Here is a 23,489-nt window from a genome sequence, read left to right as displayed (position 1 = left end):
GGCCTAGAGGCTGATAATGCATACATTTCATCAAGTTACATCCCCTAGTTCTACAGTCACAATCATATTGGTATCAAATGGAGGACATGCAGTCCAGACTGAGAAAAGGCAGTGCAGTTAGCAACTGAAGCTGTAGATCTACCTGCACCACATATGAAAATCATCCACAAAAACAGACTGGATCTGCAAGTGTTAGTAAACAAAAACAGGACTTACTCTGAAGTTTGTCCAGGAGCTTTGAACGGGAAGCTGTTCCTTTCCCTTCCCACTCCGCTTTAGCCCGCAGATCTTCTGCATGGCTACACATTAGGTAACTGTTGAAATGAAGGCAAAATGTATCAGATATTTCACTGACCTGGGTTTACCGATAAAATATAAATGTTGATGCAGTACCTAAGGAACGTAATGGTATGTTTCTTTCATAGCTGGATCTGCTAGCAACACCAACATTTACAGATGTACTTTCTCCATTTCCATATATTATTTGGTGTATTCGAGGATTAGTTTGTTTGGAGAAAACAAAGTTATTTACACAAGTTACCCCTAGCTTAAAACATAATTCTGCCCAATTTACAATTTGTAAAGCATTCTGGAATCAACTATGGTTTCATAGCTAACTTTTCCAGAAATTGTAATCAGAAAGTGCAAAAATAGGAAAGAAGGATCAAAGCTTACGAAAAAACGTAAACAAAGCAGTATTGTAGCATTTATTTAGTGCTTCAAATTCAGATGCGTGTCCTCACTTCCTTCACAAATAAAAATGAATGAACAGCACTCCGTGTGCGTACCTCGCTTTTATTGCAATATCAGCTCAAAACAGAGAACAGAACGCATTTCGGCAGCAAACTGGCTTTCTCAACTTGAGTACCACCATATTGTTGTACATTTAAATATCCCCACGTGACGCCATCACTGGGTGCTATCATAGACATAAATTATATCTTCAACACATCATGTTAAAACCAATCAGAATTTTCACAAATCCCCAAATCACACATTGCATTTTCCAATATTTCTTTGAAACGCTAATAAAAAAAGCGCCTTCAGCTCAATTCTCTTCCTGGTACTTTAATCATTAATTCATGCGTGTTTAGCATACGACTTGCTACTTCAATCCATATTGCATAAGTGGACAGTACAACAGCCTCACAGGTAGCATTTATTGCGTGCCTATCTAGGGTAATGTGTCACACGCTATAATTTACCCAAATATATAATACAATACAAAAACATATGGATTATGCATTATCCAATACCCTTCAGCCATGCGCAACGAGGATTGGCTGCAAGATCTGCGGCCAACACCCCATAACCAGCCAACCCCGCAAACAACCAAAAGGCCGTAAGCAGCGGGGGGTTAGCTGCAGGACATGGCTTGTGGCCATACCCTGCAGCCAATCCCCATCTAACCACCCATGCTTTGCACGGTCTTTGGCCATGCACATCAGGACACAGGCCGCAGTCAGTCTCTTGGTGTGAAAAGTGTTGCGACAGGGTGTATCTGGGTGCAAGAATGGCTGTGAGTGTGTCTGTGTGGGTCTGTCAGTGGGTGCATGAAGGTCTGAATGGGTGTGTGAGCGGGTGCATAGGGGTCTGAGTGGGTGTGTGAGCGGGAGAAAGATTGAAAGAGAGAGGGAGTTTTTTTAGGCTTTGATGAACGATATACTTAGAATGAGATATGTTTGGACAAACCGAGAAGAAAAATATATTTGGCAATTAAAAAGAGTGAGATCACCTTTCAGCATGAACATTAACTTATGAAGTTTTAAAGAAATTAAAGAAGAAAAATCACCATGGTCACACCGGTAATAGAACCCTTAACTTACAGTGTCAGGGTCTGTGACCTTAACCTTTATGTTACCGGTGACTCCTTACTGTAATGCTTCCAGGCATACCGATGACAGTCAACCCACGCATGCAATTGGAAAGGAAACATGAATGTTCCATCACTAGGAAGGTTTAGCAGTCAAAACAGTAAATGAACACTGACAGGCGATACTAGGGTTTGAACCTTCAGCCCACTGAGTGACAGCACAGGACGCTGACCATTAGGCTAGAAGGGACTGTTCTGCTCTGCATCCAAACGTAACTAAAACATTTGTTCCAAACAGCTTGCTAATCGGACTCTTTGATGTCACTGTATGGAGAGACCATTGCAATAATCTTTTTTTCTTCCATCCCTTTACGGCGGACAGGGCGGCAGACCACAAGACCCCGGCTATCCACCACGGAGGGTTCCCTTCAGTCCTGCCAATCTGAGGTGACAACACTGTGCAGCACCGTGGCCCTGCTGGAAATGTGGATGGAGGACGCAAAGGGGGGACTCTAGAAGAAACAATCATGTTGTTGGAGTTCGAGGGAGCAGAGGGCCCGAATGCAACCACCTTTATAGCCACTTGGCTTCTGTCATGGATGTCCCCGAAGGCTATGTCCCAGTGCTTCAATATGGAGCAAGCCCACAGATCCCTGGTGGGCAGCCCTCCTATCCCCCCCACTTACAGGGCCTCCACTGGGGCCCATCAATGCCCTCCTGTTGAATTACGCAGACCGTGACTATCCCTGCGGGTTTCCCACTCCCATGACTCCATACTCCGGGACTCCATCAGAGTTAATATATTCCCACACTATACATTGTGTGTCCAGCAGCAAAACCGCTTCTTTCAGGGTGGAAGCAGAAACTCAAGGCCTTCAGAGTGCAATACATACTGCTCTTCCCAGCGCATCGTAAGGTACTGTTTGGGGCAAATCCTAATTCTTGGATATCCGTGGAGGTGACCTGGGAATGGGAGAAGAGGCCTCATATGGACCGGCGAGATCCCTTATCTAGGGTGGAGATCCCCTCAAAACTGGAAACTCCCCTGGAGAAAAGAAGATTGCAGCCTCATCACTCACGGTGTCGCTACAAGCGTTACTCCCGTCGATTCGAGACAACGACCGCCCTGACTCAAGATGGGGACGACCAAGCCAGCCCTTCTTCCCAGGTCCCCAAATCCGCTTTGGACTTGGGCATACCCGACTCTGTACACTTGCCAGTTACTGCATCCTCTTGATGCCGTCCTATGTTGTCTCATATGCCACTATCGTCTGCACATATGCAACAATCCCATTGACCATCATAAGTATTGGTTTACCTTCTAAGCTGATACTCAGCCACCTTGCCTAATGTAAGGAGCTGGGTTCTGGTTGCAGTACACCCCCACTTTTTGCCTTGTTTTGAGATACAACTTTGAAGTGCACCGGGTTCCTGCTAACCAGGTCCCCAGTGCTAGTGTTCCTTCCCTAAAACAAGACATCTGGTCACTTGATCCCCCAAGTGAACAGGTCCTTCAGTCCCCTATAAGTCCCTAGTAAATGCTACCCCTGGTACTTAAGGCATGGGTACTCAAGAGGGCACCTCAGAGCTGCAGCACAACTTGTGCTACTCTAAGGAACCCAGCACCCATCTTATGCAGACGGCCATTACAGGCTGCGTAGCAAGCTGCTTCCAAAATTGAAAACTCAACATGGCACACAGCCTGTGTGCCATGTCCCCTAAACACTGCAGGCAATATATGTAAGTCACCCCTCTAGCAGGCCTTCCAGCCCTAAGGGAGAGTGCATTTTATTACATGCGAGGGCATATATGCATGAGCAAGATATGCCCCTGCTATGTCTTTGCTGATTCTCAGACACAGTAAGTGTACAGGGAAGCCATTTTAAATGCATGTGGTGGACACTGGTCACCAAAAGGTCCCCAGCTAAATGACGACTTTACTGACCCCAGCAATGGATTTATTAAAAAATGCAGACAGAAGACATTAGCGGAGCCCCCTGAAAACCTACGCAGCTACTGGTGTGTTCACCGACTGGTCCAAACCAGTGCAGCCACCCCAGACCAACATCCCCTGGTTCCCAGGAGCTCAAGTCCACCCCGGGTACACCCCTGCCAGATTCCCTCACAATGCCTGCAGTCTCAACATACAGGAGCCCCTGACTGAGTGCAACCGGGATAAAAAAACCCAACGCCTAAGGGAACCCCTTTTTTCGTTGACCCTGGGCAAAGAAGAGGACCAAAGGTGCATCTACGACCCCAAGTCTACTACTTACCTGTTTGTTGTCCCCTACTGGCTTCCTAGTGAGAGCCTACAGCCGGTCTTCACACAGACCAAACTCCCATCGGAAACCATTGGGCACTCTACGCCTTACTGCACCCAGCCACCCCAGTGCTACCCTGCGTGACCTGTTGGTGTGGTTCCGATCAGTGCCCAGTACTAACCTTAACTCCCCGAGATTGGTTTAGTAAGTTGTTGTTAACCCTGTGTTTGCTAAACATTGTTTTACTCTATGAAATAACATTGAGAGAACTCTAAAAATTGCACAGTCTATTTCTGATACTGAAAAGTCTTTATGCTTAAAAGTCTACTTACCTGATTACGAAGTTCTTGGGTTTGAAAAAGAAATGTTATTTTTCTAAATTGGTCTTGGATTTATTCTTTGGGTTTGTCTCGTTTATTGCCTCTGTGACCACAACAAATGCTTAGCACTACTCTGATAAGCCTAACTGCTCACCCATACTAGCACAAATAGAGCATTAGTCCTATCTACTTTTGCCTCTGCAGTGCCAATTGTGGATCCACTGGACTTTCTGCACAGTGTACTTCATTTTAATGCACTAAACAGAGCCAGCTTCCTACGCCTACTCATTTGCCTTGTGTGTATTATGTTCAGTAATGCATTAACGCTGTTTTCCTTTACAGTCATGTTTGTTGGGTGGGCACAGGATGTTCCCTAGTTTATGGCTAGGGGTTTTAGTTGGGCTCCGTTTTGTGCAACAGAGTGGACCTTGCTCTCAGTTTTCTTTTTTTTTTTTTTTTTAACTTTGGTTATGGAGGTTTCCCCCCCCCCCTCCCTTTTTTCCTTTTTGCACCATTGCCAACACAAACACACACAAACACACACAAACACACACAAACACACACAAACACACACAAACACACACAAACACACACAAACACACACAAACACACACAAACACACACAAACACACACCTGTCCATGCTTCGCACCCCTGCTGAATTCCCCAGGCCCGATGTCAGGATTACTCAGAATTCACCCATGGAGACTGACCTAGGTGTAGATGAAATGCCCAAGTCCTCGCGCTTGCTCACCTAGAATGTCAACGATTTATTTGACAAGATCAAGCAAGGTGCGGTCCGGAGAGCTGCCCAGAGGGCTGGTTCTGACTTCGTTCTTACAGAAAAACTACTTACTGGGCAGAGTGGAATTTGACTGAATGTTCCACTCTGGATTTCAGAGGTTCCAGGGGCAGAAAGTATATGTCCAATATTATCATCTACCGATCTAGCATGACACCCAGGGCTTACATGTTGTGATGTTCGAGGGCAGACCCTGTTCCCTCATCAATGCATGTACACCCAAAGGTGTGTTTACACTCCTTATGTGTTGTGGTGGAGTTCCCTGTGGCTCTCTGGATGCTTTTAGGAGGGCGGGGAGGATGCTAGAGGACAACATGAAATGTGTGGTCTCATCCTGTTAAACCGGTCATCCGAGAGCACCCTTGACACAGACCTTTGGCGCGCTATATCGACAATATGGGTTTAATCGACGCATGGCACTTCAGTCACCCTACGGAATGGGAGTATACATTATTCTTGGGGGTCATTAAAACCTTTTCTATCCTTGACTATTTCCTCCTTCCCAGGATGCTGGGGTATAAAAATCAGGGAGGTACACAAGAGACTCAGAGGTTTGTCAGATCACTCCCTGGTGGAGTTGCAGGGGGAGAGGCCCACCTCGTTGGAGATGGAGTAACTGCACTGTGGTGGACGCCCAGTTTAAGACCGCCCTCCATGAGGGGACTCGTGACTACCTCACTCATAACGTGGGTTGTTACCTCCCCGGTGTTCTGTTGGAAGCCTGGAAGGCTACCATGAGGGGACGCAAGGAGGATGCAATAAAAGAATTGGAGGCAAGGATTACTGGGCTGGAGGCCCAATAGCTCACCTCCGCTGATCCAGTGGTTCTCAGTGACTCACTCCATACTAGCTATAGCTAATACTTGAGCTCCTGCCATGCACAATATTGTGAACAATGATGGCATTTTAGATGTGATTAGGGATAATATAAATGTAGTCAATGAGTATGTCATCAGTGATTGAATATACAAGGGCAAAAGCAGGGGTGGTATCCCTGGGGGTCAATTAAGGATCAGGGAAGGGGCTGCTCGCCCCAACCCCTCAATATATGTTTTGGCCCCCGGGGATAGGCCAACCCTATGGACAACACCCAGCTGCGCATGAATAACAGATGTGCACAACATAGGGATGTCTGCCTGTTGGAAGCAAAGAATGGCTGCGAGACAGCCCTGTAGCTAACCCCACACCACACATGACCAAAGGCTGTGTGGGGCCTGAGGCTGTCTGTCCCGAGGTTGCTGAATGTGGCGCGCCCCTGCCGCACAAAAGTGGCCTTATGCAGCATGGGGTTTGCTGCCTCCGAGCTGTGGGTTACCCACAGAGCCAGGCCACACGCCAGGCCAGGCCCTGCTGCTAACTCCCTGAGATGCACGTCCCAAAGGCTGTGTGCAGCATGGGGTTGGCTGTCTGTAGGTGTGTTTTTTCCCCCAGGGGGTGGGGGTTTTGGGGAGGTGGTGTTGTTAATGCTGTTGCAGGCCAGGCCCTGTGACTAACCCCTGCTGCACATGGCCTAAAGCCATGGGCAGCAGGGGGGTGTAAGCTTTATATACCTTAATAAAATATTACTTTTCATTTTTTTTTAAACCTAGAAACTCACTGACAAAAGTAGTGTTAGCTGTGATAGAAAGATCTTAGAAAGAAGCCTTAGAAATTCACAGAAAATAAAGTTAAAGTAATGTTACAGTTAGGTGGCACTATCAGTGACAACATTAAAATTTTAAACAAAAAAAATAAAATAAAACAAAGAAATTCCCCAGTTAGTTAGCAGAGCTAACAATAACTTGCGACTTTGCCATGCACTGCTTATGATTTCACATATTACATCACTATAGGAAGCTGGCCTGGTGTGTGGCGGACACCTATGGTGTTTGCACCTTATACCGGGCCACACAACCCCTTAGTGAGACGGTGTTCAGGAAGCCAGGGTTCTCTAGTGGTAGCTGTGGTGAGCAGCTAAGACTTATCTAGGAGGAGCGTAAATGTAAAGAAATGGCTCCCTGTTGCAGTTACCCCCCACTTTTTGCCTGATACGTATGCTGACTTGACTGAGAAGTGTGCTGGGACCCTGCTAACCAGGCCCCAGCACCAGTGTTCTTTCACCTAAAGAACGAGTTACTTACCTTCGGTAACGACTTTTCTGGTGGATACATTAGCTACCTGTGGATTCCTCACCTGATGAAAACTCCCATGGCGCCAGCATTCGACGGAAATCTTCTTACTAGTCTCTGCACGTCGACGAGGACGTCACTCTAGCCCACGCGACGCCGTCTGACGTCATACAGGCAATAAGAGGTCCTCGCCGACGTGCCGATGACAGTACCAACATTTTTTACGTGCATGAGAATAATAATAAATAATAATAATAACCCAATGTAATGAAAGAGCAAAGCAACATCTCTTAATATTGTAAATCACACAACATTGCAATAAAATAGCTGTAGATTTAATATACCCATTTTTTTTTTTTAAACTAATATATATATACATACGAATCATGTATATACACAATATATATTGATTTATATATATATATATATATAAATATACACATATATACAAATATCATATATACAAAATGTATTGCAACTTTGAAGACCAAAAAGTGCACACTCAAGGATTGTTTGGAGAGACCAAAAAGGCAAGGGGGAGGCGGGTGGGACCGTGAGGAATCCACAGGTAGCTAATGTATCCACCAGAAAAGTTGTTACCGAAGGTAAGTAACTCGTTCTTCTGATGGATACAACTACCTGTGGATTCCTCACCTCATGAATAGAGTCCCAAAGCAGTACCACGCCCGGCGGTGGGTGCCTAAATGGTCAAACCAAGAAATCCTGCAGCACTGACCGTGCAAAATGACCGTCCCTTCTGACCTCAGAGTCCAAACAGTAATGTTTCACAAAAGTGTGAAGGGACGACCAAGTTGCGGCCTTGCAGATGTCGACCACAGGAACACCCCTGGCCAAGGCCGAAGAGGCCGACTTAGCTCTGGTGGAATGAGCTCTAATGCCCTCAGGCGGATCCTTCTTTGCCAAAGAATAACAGATTTTAATGCAAAGAACAACCCACCTGGAGAGTGTTCTCTTGTGGACTGCCTTTCCTCTCCTCTTGCCCACGTATCCGACAAACAGCTGATCCTCCAGCCTGATATCCTTCATTCTATCGATATAGAAGCTCAACGCCCTTTTTGGGTCCAGGCGATGTAGTCTTTCTTCCTCCTTTGAAGGATGAGGCGGAGGATAAAACGTGGACAAAGTGATTGTCTGAGCCAAATGAAAGGGTGAAACAACCTTCGGAAGGAAAGCAGCCTTGGTCCTCAACACCACCTTATCCCCATAAAACGTTATATAAGGAGGTTTAACCGATAAGGCCTGCAACTCACTCACTCTCCTTGCAGATGTTATAGCTACCAGGAATACTGTTTTAATAACCAAATACCTTAAGGTGCAAGAATGCATAGGCTCAAAAGGGGACCCCATAAGGAAAGTCAGGACCAAGGACAAATCCCATTGAGGCATAAGAACGAGTTACTTACCTTCGGTAACGACTTTTCTGGTGGATACATTAGCTACCTGTGGATTCCTCACCTCATGAATACTCCCATGGCGCCAGCATTCGACGGAAATCTTCTTACTAGTCTCTGCACGTCGACGAGGACGTCACTGTCTCGCACGCGACGCCGTCTGACGTCATACAGGCAATAAGAGGTCCTCGACGACGTGCAGACGTCAGTACCAATCATTTTTTACGTGCATGAGAACAACCAGGCAATGCAATGAAAGAGCAAGGCAACATCCATTATATTGTAAAAATACACCACATTGTATGAATAACTGTAAATCTTTTTATGTACATATATATATATATATCTAAAACTCTCTCTTTTAAAATATATACACACACCAAGTATATACATAAAGATATATACACATATACATATATATATATATAAATATATTATATATACATCTATTGCACCCTCAAAGACCAAGAGGAGCGCACTCAAGGATTACTTGGCAAGACCATAAAGGCAACGGGGAGGCGGGTGGGACCGTGAGGAATCCACAGGTAGCTAATGTATCCACCAGAAAAGTCGTTACCGAAGGTAAGTAACTCGTTCTTCTGATGGATACAACTACCTGTGGATTCCTCACCTCATGAATAGAGTCCCAAAGCAGTACCACGCCCGGCGGTGGGTGCCTAAATGGTCAAACCAAGAAATCCTGCAGCACTGACCGTGCAAAATGGCCGTCCCTTCTAACCTCAGAATCTAAACAGTAATGTTTTGCAAAAGTGTGAAGGGACGACCAAGTTGCGGCCTTGCAGATGTCGACCACAGGAACACCTCTGGCTAAGGCCGAAGTGGCCGACTTAGCTCTGGTGGAATGAGCTCTAATGCCCTCAGGAGGATCCTTCTTTGCCAAAGAGTAACATATTTTAATGCAAAGAACAACCCACCTGGATAGTGTTCTCTTGTGGACTGCCTTTCCTCTCCTCTTGCCCACGTTTCCAATAAACAGCTGATCCTCCAGCCTGAAATCCTTTGTTCTATCGATAAAGAAGCTCAACGCTCTCTTTGGGTCCAGACGGTGCAGTCTTTCTTCCTCTTTGGAAGGATGAGGCGGAGGATAGAACGTGGACAAAGTAATTGCCTGAGCCAAATGGAAGGGTGAAACAACCTTCGGGAGGAAAGCAGCCTTGGTCCTCAACACCACCTTATCCCCATAAAAAGTTGTATAAGGGGGTTTTACTGATAAGGCCTGCAACTCACTCACTCTCCTTGCTGATGTTATAGCTATCAGGAAGACTGTTTTTAAAACCAAATACCTCAAGGGGCAAGAATGCATAGGTTCAAAAGGGGACCCCATAAGGAAAGTCAGGACTAAGGACAAATCCCATTGCGGCATAACGAATGGCTTTGGAGGATATTGATTTAGAAGACCTTTCAAGAATCTGAGAACAATAGGGGATTTAAATAACGATGGTTGGTCTGGAAGACAAATGAAGGCTGACAAGGCTGACAAATAACCCTTAATGGTAGCCACTGCACAACCTTTCTGCGCTAGAGACAGTGCAAAAGACAAAACATGTGACAGATGAGCATGTAAGGGATCAATCTGTCTCTCTCCACACCACATAACAAATTTAGACCACCTATTAGCGTAGATAGATTTAGTGGAGGGTCGCCTGGCCGCTAATATAACATCCACTACCTCAGGCGGGAGAGAGAAGGAACTCAGGTTGCCCCGTTCAATCTCCAGGCATGTAGGTGCAGACTCTGGAGGTTGGGGTGTAGAACCTGCCCCTGCGACTGTGAGAGGAGGTCTGCCCTGAAAGGGAGACGGAGCGGCGGGCACGTTGAGAGTTGGAGAAGGTCGGAGTACCACACCCTCCTTGGCCAATCCGGAGCTATTAAGATTACTAGAGCCCGGTCTTGGCGAATCTTCCTCAATACTCGAGGAATCAAGGGTATGGGAGGAAACGCGTAAAGCAACTGGCCGCACCAGGTCATTTGAAACGCGTCCCCCAACGCTTCCTGCATCGGATACTGAAGGCTGCAGAACAACGGAGGAAACCCCCACTTCTGGAAGATTAAACAGACTTGATCTGGATGGAGACGCCACTCGTGGTCTGCCGAGAAGTGGCGACTGAGACTGTCCGCACGCACGTTCAAAACTCCGGCCAGATGGTTTGCTATCAAGCAAATCCAATGGTCCTTTGCCCAGGACCATAGTCGAAGAGCTTCTCTGCAGAGAAGGTACGACCCCACTCCTCCCTGCTTGTTTATGTACCACATCGCGGTAGTATTGTCCGTCAGGACCTGTACCGACTGACCACGAAGGGAAGGGAGGAAGGCCTTGAGAGCCAGACGTACAGCCCGTAACTCCAACAGATTGATATGAAACACCTGTTCCTCTGGAGACCAAAGCCCTTTGATCTCCAGATCCCCTAGATGAGCTCCCCATCCTAGGGTGGAAGCATCCGTTATGACCGTGGCCACTGGTGGCGACTGCGCGAACGGCTTTCCCTGTGAAAGATTGTTGCCCGCAATCCACCACTTCAATTCCACAGCAGCATCTCTGGAGATCTTGACAGTACCTTCTAAATCTCCCTTGTGCTGAGACCACTGCCTTCGGAGGCACCACTGAAGAGCCCTCATGTGCCAGCGAGCATGCGTGACCAACAGAATGCAGGAGGCGAACAGACCGAGCAGACGAAGGACCTTGAGGACTGGAACTACCGCTCCATTTCGAAACATTGGAACCAATTCCTGAATATCTTGAATCCGCTGAGGCGGAGGAAAGGCTCGACTCAATGTTGTATCCAGTACTGCCCCTATGAACAGGAGGCGCTGAGAGGGCTCCAGGTGAGATTTGGGCACGTTCACCGAAAAGCCCAGGTCGAACAACAACTGGGTTGTTGACTGCAGATGATGCGACACAAGCTCCGGGGACTTGGCTTTGATCAACCAGTCGTCCAAGTAAGGGAATACTGCTATCCCCTTCCTTCTGAGCTCCGCCGCAACCACTGACATCACCTTTGTGAAGACTCGAGGTGCTGAAGTAAGACCAAACTTGAGGACCGCAAACTGATAGTGCTGCGACCCTACCACAAACCGGAGATACTTCCTGTGCGACTTGAGGATCGGGATATGAAAGTAAGCATCCTGCAAGTCGACAGACACCATCCAATCCTCTTTGTTCAACGCCAAAAGCACCTGTGCTAGGGTCAGCATCTTGAACTTTTCCTGTTTGAGGAACCAATTCAAGATCCTCAGATCCAGGATTGGTCTCAACTGACCATCCTTTTTGGGAATCAGGAAGTATCTTGAGTAACAACCTCGACCCTTTTCCTGCTCTGGGACCAACTCTACCGCGCCCTTTGAAAGGAGGACTCGAACCTCCTGTTCTAGCAACAGGAGGTGTTCTTCTGAACAATAAGATGGGCGGGACGGGATGAGGGGCGGGAACTCCCGAAAGGAGCCTTTCCCCACAATGCCGAGAACCCAAGTGTCCGTTGTGATAGACTTCCACTTGTGGAGAAAATGCTGTAATCTCCCCCCTACAGGAGAGGAGTGAGTGGAAAACGGTGGAAGCCTAAGGCTGCTTCCCCTGCTGCACCCCTCCAGAGGACGAGGAAGAGGCAGAGTGCTGTTGAGAGGCTCCTCTGGTACGGGCCCCACCCCTCCCCCTCCCTCTAAATGACCTATAGGGGAGGGAAGAGGCGGGTTGCTGGAACCTCCCCCGAAAGGAAGAGGAAGAAGAGCCACGCCCAAATCCCCGAAACCTCCTGAAAAATCTAGAAGAGGCAGAGGAAGAAGGAGCTTGCAGTCCTAACGATTTGGCTGTGGCTCTGCTCTCCTTAAATCGTTCCAAGGCCGAATCTGCCTTGGCTCCAAACAGTCTGTCCCCATCAAACGGGAGGTCCAGCAGGGTCGACTGCACATCCGCAGAAAACCCTGAGTTTCGGAGCCAGGCCTGTCTTCTTGCCACCACAGCCGTGCCCATCGCCCTGGCCACCGAGTCGGTCGTGTCCAGCCCAGACTGGATAATCTGGGTCGCGGCAGCCTGGGCGTCCGAGACCACATCCAAGAGACCCTGGGGGAGCTCCGTAAATGAAGATGAAATATCATCCATCAGAGCATGGATGTACCTCCCCAGAATGCACGTTGCGTTGGTGGCCTTCAACGCCAAACTGCATGACGAAAATATTTTCTTGGACTGCGCATCCAGTTTCTTGGAGTCTCTGTCTCCAGGCACCGTCGGGAAGGAACCAGGCGCGGACTTTGAGGAACAGGAGGCTTGCACCACCAAGCTCTCCGGCGTAGGAAAGCCAGGGTCAGATGGTGCAGCTCGATACCTCCTGGCCACAGCCCTATGAACGGCCGAGGAAGACACCGGCTTCTTCCACACCTCCAACACCGGATCCAGCAAAGCCTCATTAAATGGCAAGAGAGGCTCAGCTGCAGCAGAGGCCGGATGCAATACCTCCGTCAGCAAATTCTGCTTTGCCTCTGCCACCGGCAAAGGCAGGTCCAAAAAGCTTGCTGCCTTCCTCACCACAGCATGAAAGGAAGCAGCCTCCTCCGTATATTCCCCTGGAGATGAAAGGTCCCACTCAGGGGAAGTGTCCAGCCCACTGGCTGTATCCAGACCATGTAGTCCGTCTCCAGAGTCCTCAATCTCTCCCTCCTCTAAGACTCGCTGGTACTCCTGCTCTTCTAAAAGACGGAGAGCACGCCTCCTCGAATGAAGTTTCTCCTCGATACGCGGAGTCGACATGGCCTCCGCCGACATCGAAGAACGGCGCCGATCTCCAGAAGCATCTGACGCCGCGTCCGGCGCCACAGGCAGCTTCGGCGCTGAGGCAGGAGCCGGAGGACGAGGTCTTGGAGCAGATGGACCAACCGGAGTCACAGGGCAAAATCCTGACTTCGACGGAAGGGCAACCTCCGGGGCCGAAACATCCGAAGCCACCGGAGCGGCCACCGACGCCGGCACCGGCGCCGAGCCCACATTCCCAAAAGGGAGAAAGGGCATAAAGGGTGCCGGCCGAAGAGGCGCAGGATCACCCAACGAAAAGGCCAAGGGCCCCGAAGGACCAGCCGGAGCAGCTCCTGGAGCCATCTGCTGAAAGATGGTATACATCGCATTAAGAAACGCTGTACTATCGGCTCCAGGAGTGGGAAAAGCCGGATACTGGGGTGCCTGGATCGAAGGCGACCCCGACCTCGACGTCTGCGACGCCGGAGAAAACCCAAGAGGCTGCACCACCTCAATCACCGACGCCTGACCAGGCGAAGTCGGTGACGCCGGAGATGGCAACGGCGTCGAAGGATGCGGCGTGACCGTGGGGCTGACTTCCCAAGTCTTCCGACGCCGAGCCGAAGGTGACCTCGAACGAGACTCCTTGCTGGAATGGCGTCGTGAGTCTCTACGGCGCCGGGAGTCTCGATGACGCCAGTGAGACCTTGGCGAAGAAGACTTCTTATGATGTTTCTCCTTCTTCTTTGACTTTGCCATGAATAACTTGGCCTCACGCTCTTTGAGGGCCTTCGGATTCATGTGTTGACATGAATCGCAAGTCGAGACGTCGTGGTCGGAGCTCAAACACCATAGACAGTCGGAGTGAGGATCTGTAACTGACATCTTGCCCCCACACTCTCGACAGGGCTTGAAACCCGACTTCCTCTGAGACATTATTACCGCAGAGAAGACTACGCAGCAGACAATACACTGTAACCACGAAGGTAACAGTAGCTCCCTCGAAGATAACCGTTTCGAATGCACGGAAAAAAGGGAACTGTCATCGGCACGTCGGCGAGGACCTCTTATTGCCTGTATGACGTCAGACGGCGTCGCGTGGGCTAGAGTGACGTCCTCGTCGACGTGCAGAGACTAGTAAGAAGATTTCCGTCGAATGCTGGCGCCATGGGAGTATTCATCAGGTGAGGAATCCACAGGTAGTTGTATCCATCAGAAATGTACCATTGTCTCCACAATTGGCACACCCCTGGCATCCAGGTAAGTCCCTTGTAACTGGTACCCCGGGTACCAAGGGCCCTGATGCCAGGGAAGGTCTCTAAGGGCTGCAGCATGTCTTATGCCACCCTAGGGACCCCTCACTCAGCACAGACACACGGCTTGCCAGCTTGTGTGTGCTGGTGGGGAGAAAACTCCCCTCAGGGTGCCATGCCAACCTCACACTGCCTGTGGCATAGGTAAGTCACCCCTCTAGCAGGCCTTACAGCCCTAAGGCAGGGTAAACTATACCACAGGTGAGGGCATATGTGCATGAGCACTATGCCCCTACAGTGTCTAAGCAAAACCTTAAACATTGTAAGTGCAGGGTAGCCATAAGAGTATATGGTCTGGGAGTCTGTCAAAAACGAACTCCACAGCTCCATAATGGCTACACTGAATACTGGGAAGTTTAGTATCAAACTTCTCAGAATAATAAACCCACACTGATGCCAGTGTTGGATTTATTAAAAAAATGCACACAGAGTGCATCTTAGAGATGCCCCCTGAATTTTACCCAATTGTTCAGTGAAGGACTGACTGGTCTGTGCCAGCCTGCTGCTGAGAGACGAGTTTCTGACCCCATGCGGTGAGAGCCTTTGTGCTCTCTGAGGACAGAAACAAAGCCTGCTCTGGGTGGAGGTGCTTCACACCTCCCCCCTGCAGGAACTGTAACACCTAGCAGTGAGCTTCAAAGGCTCAAGCTTCGTGTTACAATGACCCAGGGCACTCCAGCTAGTGGAGATGCCCGCCCCCTGGACACAGCCCCCACTTTTGGCAGCAAGTCCAGGAGAGATAATGAGAAAAACAAGGAGGAGTCACTGGCCAGTCAGGACAGCCCCTAAGGTGTCCTGAGCTGAGGTGACTCTGACTTTTAGAAATCCTCCATCTTGCAGATGGAGGATTCCCCCAATAGGATTAGGGATGTGCCCTCCTCCCCTCAGGGAGGAGGCACAAAGAGGGTGTGTACCCACCCTCAGGGCTAGTAGCCATTGGCTACTAACCCCCCAGACCTAAACACACCCTTAAATTTAGTATTTAAGGGCTCCCCAGAACCTAGGAAACTAGATTCCTGCAACTTACCGAAGAAGAAGACTGCTGAGCTGAAAACCCATGCAGAAAAAGAAAGAAGACACCAACTGCTTTGGCCCCAGTCCTACCGGCCTGTCTCCTGCCTTCTAAAGAAACCTGCTCCAGCGACGCTTTCTCAAGGACCAGCGACCTCTGAATCCTCAGAGGACTGCCCTGCTTCAAGAGGAACAAGAAACTCCAGAGGACAGCGGACCTGCTCCAAAAAGACTGCAACTTTGAATCCAATCCCCGCAAGAAGCGTGAGACTTGCAACACTGCACCCGGCGACCCCGACTCGACTGGTGGAGAAACAACACCTCAGGGAGGACCCTCCGGCGACTCCGAGACTGTGAGTAACCCAAGTTGTCCCCCCTGAGCCCCCACAGCGACGCCTGCAGAGGGAATCCCCAGGCTCCCCCTGACCGCGACTGCCTCACTCTAAAATCCTGACGGCTGGAAAAGACCCTGCACCCGCAGCCCCCAGCACCTGAAGGATCGGAACTTCAGTGCAGGAGTGACCCCCAGGAGGCCCTCTCCCTTGCCCAGGTGGTGGCTACCCCGAGGAGCCCCCCCCCCCCCCCCCCCCTTGCCTGCCTGCACCGCTGAAGAGACCCCTTGGTCTCCCATTGATTTACATTGCGAACCCGACGCTTGTTTGCACACTGCACCCGGCCGCCCCCGCGCTGCTGAGGGTGTACTTTTTGTGTGGACTTGTGTCCCCCCCGGTGCCCTACAAAACCCCCCTGGTCTGCCCTCCGAAGACGTGGGTACTTACCTGCTGGCAGACTGGAACCGGGGCACCCCCTTCTCTCCATTGAAGCCTATGTGTTTTGGGCACCACTTTGAACTCTGCACCTGACCGGCCCTGAGCTGCTGGTGTGGTGACTTTGGGGTTGCTCTGAACCCCCAACGGTGGGCTACCTTGGACCCCAATTTGAACCCTGTAGGTGGTTTACTTACCTGCAAGAACTAACGATACTTTACCTCCCCCAGGAACTGTGAAAATTGCACTGTGTCCACTTTTAAAACAGCTTATTGTGTTTTATGTAAAAAGTATATATGCTACTGTGATTATTCAAAGTTCCTAAAGTACTTACCTGCAATACCTTTCAAATGAGATATTACATGTAGAATTTGAACCTGTGGTTCTTAAAATAAACTAAGAAAATATATTTTTCTATAACAAAACCTATTGGCCTGGAATTGTTTCTGAGTGTGTGTTCCTCATTTATTGCCTGTGTGTATGTACAACAAATGCTTAACACTACTCCGTTGATAAGCCTACTGCTCGACCACACTACCACAAAATAGAGCATTAGTATTATCTCTTTTTGCCACTATCTTACCTCTAAGGGGAACCCTTGGACTCTGTGCATACTATTCCTTACTTTGAAATAGTGCATACAGAGCCAACTTCCTACAGTAAACAACTTGCAATACCACAGTAGTCGCACAGTAACTTATCAGACATGAAAGGAACCACACAGTGTTGCAAAACTAAAGGTACTTTATTACAGCAGGCAGAAAGGACCCAGAGGACCCCTCTGAACCACCAACTGTGTTAGAGGATCCCCACAGTTCTTATGAAGGGCAGATCCCCAGCAGCCGGACATTGTTGCCTTAGGTGCCTGCGGATGCAGGGGAGTGGCTCCTTCCCCTTCAAGGGAGATTCCTTCTTGTTTCTTTGGTGCAGCGGAAGTCTTGCCGACCCCAGAGGATGCACAACAGTGAAAATGTTGCAATTGCTCAAAGGAGACGGGGAAATAATGTTGCAAGGCAAGATAGTCTTTGGAGTTTCATGCTTGCATGGTTCCTGTGAAGTCCAGCAGTGTTTCCGGTGGCCGGGAGCAGAAGAGGTTTATGCAGAGGAGTCCTGGTAGAGTCTTGCATGCCAAATCTGGGGCCCACCCACAAGGGAGTCCCTAAATAGCCATAACAGGGGGCATGGTCACTCTGCAGGGTGACCTCCTATCAGAGGGGGTCACTGACGTCAGTCATCTGTCCTGACCAACCAAATGCTCCCAGGGAACTCTGCACATCTTGTCTCCAAGATGACAGAATCAAGTGGCCGCCTGGAAAAGCTCTGGGCACCAACCCTGGGGTGGTGATGGACAGTGGTGTGGTCATTGTGTGGTTTAGTGCCAGAGCCAGGTCCGGGGTTCCCTGGACTGGTGCAAATCAGATTATGCAAAGAGGGCACCAAATGTGCACTTCAAAGCAAGCTGGTGGTGTGGGGATGCTAACTGGTGTGGGGAGGCTACCCCTCTCCAGCCATGTAACACCTATTTCCAAGAGAGTGGGTGTTGTATCCCCTATCCAACAAGGGATCCTTTGTTCTGAATTTCCCTGCTTGAGCTGGTCAAGCAGCAGGAGGGCAGAAACTTGACTGAGAGGTTGCAGCAGCATGGGCTGCCCCCAAACCCTGGAAGACTGGTAGGAGAAATACTGGGGTGTCCTCTAAGAAGCCCCCAGAGTGCATGGAATCATGCCACCAATACTGGCATTAGTATTGGGGTATGATTGTGACATGCTTGATACCAAACAGGCCTAGGCTCGGAGTTATTATTATGTAGCTGGACCACAGGCAGTGGCCTGGGGCCAGTGCACGGATAGAATGACTTCCACACACTTACGAAGTCCAGTGCATTTGAGCTGGAGTTCGTATGGGCATCTCACACACAGGAACCTGCACCCTGCCCTCTGGGCTAGTATGACTTTCCATGGGGGTGACTTACAGTGACCAGAAGTGAAAGGCTGCAATGGCAGGACTGCAGACAGCTTGCATGGGCTCCCATGGGTGGCATAATACATGCTGCTGCCCATGGGTGACCCCTGGTGTACCAATGCCCTGGGTACCCAAGTACCATATACTAGAGACTTAAAGGGGTACATCATTATGCCAATTATGGGGGGTACCAAAGCAACCAAATTTAGAGGAGAGCGCACAATTACTGGGGTCCTGGTTAGCAGGATCCCAGTGAGAACAGTGTAAGCACATCGATAGGCAAAAAGTTGGGGTAACCATGACAAACAGTGACTTTCCTACAATCACTCACGAATATATATATATATATATATATATACATACACATACACACACACACACACACACACACACACACACACACACACACACATATATATATATACACATATACATATACATATATGGAATATGTCACTTACCCAGTGAACATCTGTTCATGGCATTAGTCGCTGCAGATTCACATGCTGTGCATATCCCGCCATCTGGTGTTGGGCTCGGAGTGTTACAAGTTGTTTTTCTTCGAAGAAGTCTTTTCGAGTCACAAGACCGAGGGACTCCTCCCATTTCGACTCCATTGCGCATGGGCGACGACTCCATCTTAGATTGTTTTCCCCGCAGAGGGTGAGGTAGGAGTTGTGTATGCTAGTAATAGTGCCCATGCAATGGAGTGAATGCGTATGTACATAATGAAGTTTCAAGTAACATATTTACAAATGTACAAATGTTTAAGATCTACTTCTAAACAGCTACAGGCTCCCGGGGAGGCGGGTGGGCGCATGTGAATCTGCAGCGACTAATGCCACGAACAGAGGTACACTGGGTAAGTGACATTTTCCGTTCGATGGCATGTGTAGCTGCAGATACACATGCTGTGCATAGACTAGTAAGCAGTTATCTCCCCAAAAGCGGTGGTTCAGCCTGTAGGAGTTGAAGTAGTTTGAAATAATGTTCTTAGTACAGCTTGACCTACTGTTGCCTGTTGTGCAGTTAACACATCTACACAGTAGTGCTTGGTAAATGTATGAGGCGTAGACCATGTTGCTGCCTTACATATTTCGTTCATTGGAATATTTCCTAGAAAGGCCATGGTAGCACCTTTCTTTCTGGTTGAGTGTGCCTTTGGTGTAATAGGCAGTTCTCTTTTAGCTTTAAGATAGCATGTTTGAATGCACTTAACTATCCATCTAGCAATGCCTTGTCTTGAAATTGGATTTCCTGTATGAGGTTTTTGAAAGGCAATAAATAGTTGTTTTGTCTTTCGAATTAGTTTTGTTCTGTCAATGTAGTACATTAGTGCTCTTTTGATGTCTAATGTATGTAGTGCTCTTTCAGCTACAGAATCTGGCTGTGGGAAGAACACTGGTAATTCTACAGTTTGATTCAAGTGGAACGGTGAGATTACTTTTGGTAAAAATTTAGGATTTGTCCGTAGAACAACTTTATTTTTGTGTATTTGAATAAATGGTTCTTGAATGGTAAATGCTTGAATTTCACTCACTCTTCTTAGAGATGTGATGGCAATTAAAAATGCAACTTTCCACGTTAAGTATTGCATTTCACAAGAGTGCATGGGCTCAAAAGGTGGACCCATGAGTCGTGTTAAGACAATGTTGAGGTTCCATGAAGGAACTGGTGGTGTTCTTGGTGGTATAATTCTCTTTAGGCCTTCCATAAACGCTTTTATGACTGGTATCCTAAATAATGAAGTTGAGTGCGTAATTTGCAGGTAAGCTGAAATTGCAGTAAGATGTATTTTAATGGAAGAGAAAGCTAGTTTTGATTTTTGCAAATGCAGTAAGTATCCTACTATATCTTTTGCAGATGCGTGTAAAGGTTGAATTTGATTATTATGGCAGTAATAAACACATTTTTTCCACTTATTTGCATAGCAGTGTCTAGTGGTAGGTTTCCTAGCTTGTTTTATGACTTCCATACATTCCTGTGTAAGGTCTAAGTGTCCGAACTCTAGGACTTCAGGAGCCAAATTGCTAGATTCAGCCATGCTGGATTTGGATGTCTGATCTGTTGTTTGTGTTATGTTAACAGATCTGGTCTGTTTGGTAGTTTGACATGAGGTACTACTGAAAGGTCTAGTAGTGTTGTGTACCAAGGTTGCCTTGACCATGTTGGTGCTATTAGTATGAGCTTGAGTTTGTTTTGACTCAACTTGTTTACTAGATATGGAAGACGTGGGAGAGGGGGGAAAAGCGTACGCAAATATCCCTGACCAGTTCATCCATAGTGCATTGCCCTGAGACTGATGTTGTGGGTACCTAGATGCGAAGTTTTGGAATTTTGAGTTTTCTTTTGTTGCAAATAGATCTATTTGTGGCGTTCCCCAAATTCTGAAGTAAGTGTTCAGTATTTGGGGGTGAATTTCCCATTCGTGGATCTGTTGGTGATCCCAAGAGAGATTGTCTGCTAACTGATTCTGAATCCCTGGAATAAATTGTGCTATTAGGCGAATGTGGTTGTGAATCGCCCAATGCCATATTTTTTGTGTCAGGAGACACAACTGTGTTGAGTGTGTTCCTCCCTGTTTGTTTAGGTAATACATTGTTGTCATGTTGTCTGTCTTGACAAGAGTGTATTTGTGGGTTATTATGGGTTGAAATGCTTTCAGCGCTAGAAACACCGCTAACAGTTCTAAGTGATTTATATGAAACTGTCTTTGCTGAATGTCCCATTGTCCTTGGATGCTGTGCTGATTGAGGTGTGTTCCCCACCCTGTCATGGATGCATCTGTCGTTATTACGTATTGTGGCACTGGGTCTTGAAAAGGCCGCCCTTGGTTTAAATTTATACTGTTCCACCATTGAAGCGAGATGTATGTTTGGCGGTCTATCAACACCAGATCTAGAAGTTGACCCTGTGCCTGTGACCACTGTGATGCTAGGCACTGTTGTAAGGGCCGCATGTGCAACCTTGCGTTTGGGACAATGGCTATGCATGAGGACATCATGCCTAGGAGTTTCATTACCAATTTGACCTGTATCTTTTGGTTTGGATACATGGCTTGTATTACATTGTGAAATGTTTGGACTCTTTGTGGACTTGGAGTGGCAATTCCTTTTACTGTGTTGATTGTTGCTCCTAGGTATTGCTGTGTTTGACACGGCAGAAGGTGTGACTTTGAGTAATTGATTGAGAAACCTAGTTTGTGTAGGGTTTCTATGACGTAATTTGTGTGTCGTGAACACTGTTTTTGCGTGTTGGTTTTGATTAACCAATCGTCTAGGTACGGGAACACGTGTATTTGCTGCCTTCTGATATGTGCAGCTACTACTGCTAGACATTTTGTAAAAACTCTTGGCGCAGTTGTTATTCCGAATGGCAACACTTTGAATTGGTAATGTATCCCTTGGAATACAAACCTTAGGTACTTCCTGTGTGAAGGATGTATCTGTATATGGAAATATGCATCCTTTAGGTCTAGTGTTGTCATGTACTCTTGTTGTTTGAGCAGTGGGATTACGTCCTGTAATGTCACAATGTGAAAGTGATCCGATTTGATGTAGGTATTTAATGTTCTGAGATCTAGTATAGGTCTCAGACTCTTGTCTTTTTGGGGTATGAGAAAGTACAGAGTGTAAACTCCTGTTCCTTTCTGTTGGTTTGGTACTAATTCTATTGCTTCTTTCTGTAGCAATGCCTGAACTTCTAGTCCTAGAAGATCTATATGTTGTTTTGACATATTGTGTGTTTTTGGTGGGACGTTTGGAGGGAATTTGAGAAATTCTATGCAATAACCATGCTGGATAATTGCCAGTACCCAAGTGTCTGTTGTTATCTCCTCCCAATGTTTGTAAAATTTGCTTAGTCTCCCCCCCACAGGTGTTATGTGTTGGGGATGTGTGACTTGGAAGTCACTGCTTGTTTTGAGGAGTTTTGGGGCTTTGGAACTTCCCTCTACTTTTTGGGAACTGTCCCCCTCTATATTGTCCCCGAAAACTTCCCCGCAGATATTGGCTCTGATAAGTGGGCCTGGTTTGTGAGGTCGTGGGTTCTGTGCTTTGCCCTCGAAACTGTTTTTCAAAATGTGCCTCTGCTCTGTGGGGAGTAGAGTGCGCCCATGGCTTTGGCCGTATCAGTGTCTTTCTTAAGTTTTTCGATAGCAGTGTCCACCTCCGGCCCAAACAACTGCTGTCTGTTAAATGGCATATTCAGCACAGCTTGCTGTATTTCCGGTTTAAATCCTGATGTACGCAGCCATGCATGTCTCCTAATTGTCACTGCTGTGTTGACAGTTCTAGCAGCTGTGTCTGCTGCATCCATTGCTGACCGTATCGGATTGTTGGAGATACTCTGTCCTTCTTCTACTACTTGCTGTGCTCTTTTTTGGAACTCCTTGGGCAAATGTTCTATAAAGTGTTGCATTTCGTCCCAATGAGCCCTATCGTATCTGGCCAACAAAGCCTGTGAGTTTGCAATACGCCACTGGTTTGCTGCCTGTGCCGCCACCCTTTTGCCTGCTGCGTCGAATTTTCGACTTTCTTTATCTGGAGGTGGTGCATCTCCTGAAGTGTGCGAGTTCGCTCTCTTGCGAGCTGCCCCTACTACAACTGAGTCCGGTGTTAGCTGTTGTGTGATGTACACGGGGTCTGTTGGTGGCGGTTTATATTTTTTCTCCACTCTTGGAGTAATGGCCCTTCCTTTTACAGGCTCCTCAAACACTTGTTTGGAGTGTTTTAGCATTCCGGGTAGCATGGAAAGACTCTGGTACTGGCTGTGTGTGGACGACAATGTATTAAATAGAAAGTCGTCTTCAATGGGCTCTGCATGCAGGCTGACATTATGAAATGCCGCTGCCCTCGACACCACCTGTGCGTAGGCTGTACTATCTTCTGGTGGCGACGGTCTAGCTGGATAACAGTCAGGACTATTATCTGACACTGGTGCATCAAAGGTCCCACGCGTCAGGGTCATCTTGACTCATCC

At 47.9% G+C, this 23,489-nt stretch overlaps 1 protein-coding gene across 3 annotated transcripts in view; it reads right to left on the bottom strand.

Annotated features, from left to right (window-relative positions):
- WDR26 (WD repeat domain 26) overlaps nt 1-23,489 on the bottom strand; it is a 569,671-nt gene that overhangs the window by 442,490 nt on the left and 103,692 nt on the right. For all 3 annotated transcript variants that reach the window (XM_069233823.1, XM_069233822.1, XM_069233824.1), the window contains exon 5: nt 217-314. In XM_069233823.1, the coding sequence (XP_069089924.1) occupies nt 217-314 (98 nt within the window). The remainder of the gene's footprint in view (nt 1-216; nt 315-23,489) is intronic.

Source organism: Pleurodeles waltl, chromosome 5, assembly GCF_031143425.1.
Source record: "Pleurodeles waltl isolate 20211129_DDA chromosome 5, aPleWal1.hap1.20221129, whole genome shotgun sequence".
Classification (NCBI taxonomy): Eukaryota; Metazoa; Chordata; class Amphibia; order Caudata; family Salamandridae; genus Pleurodeles; species Pleurodeles waltl.
Note: the sequence above shows the minus strand (reverse complement) of the source record. Positions and strands in the feature narration are given on the sequence as shown.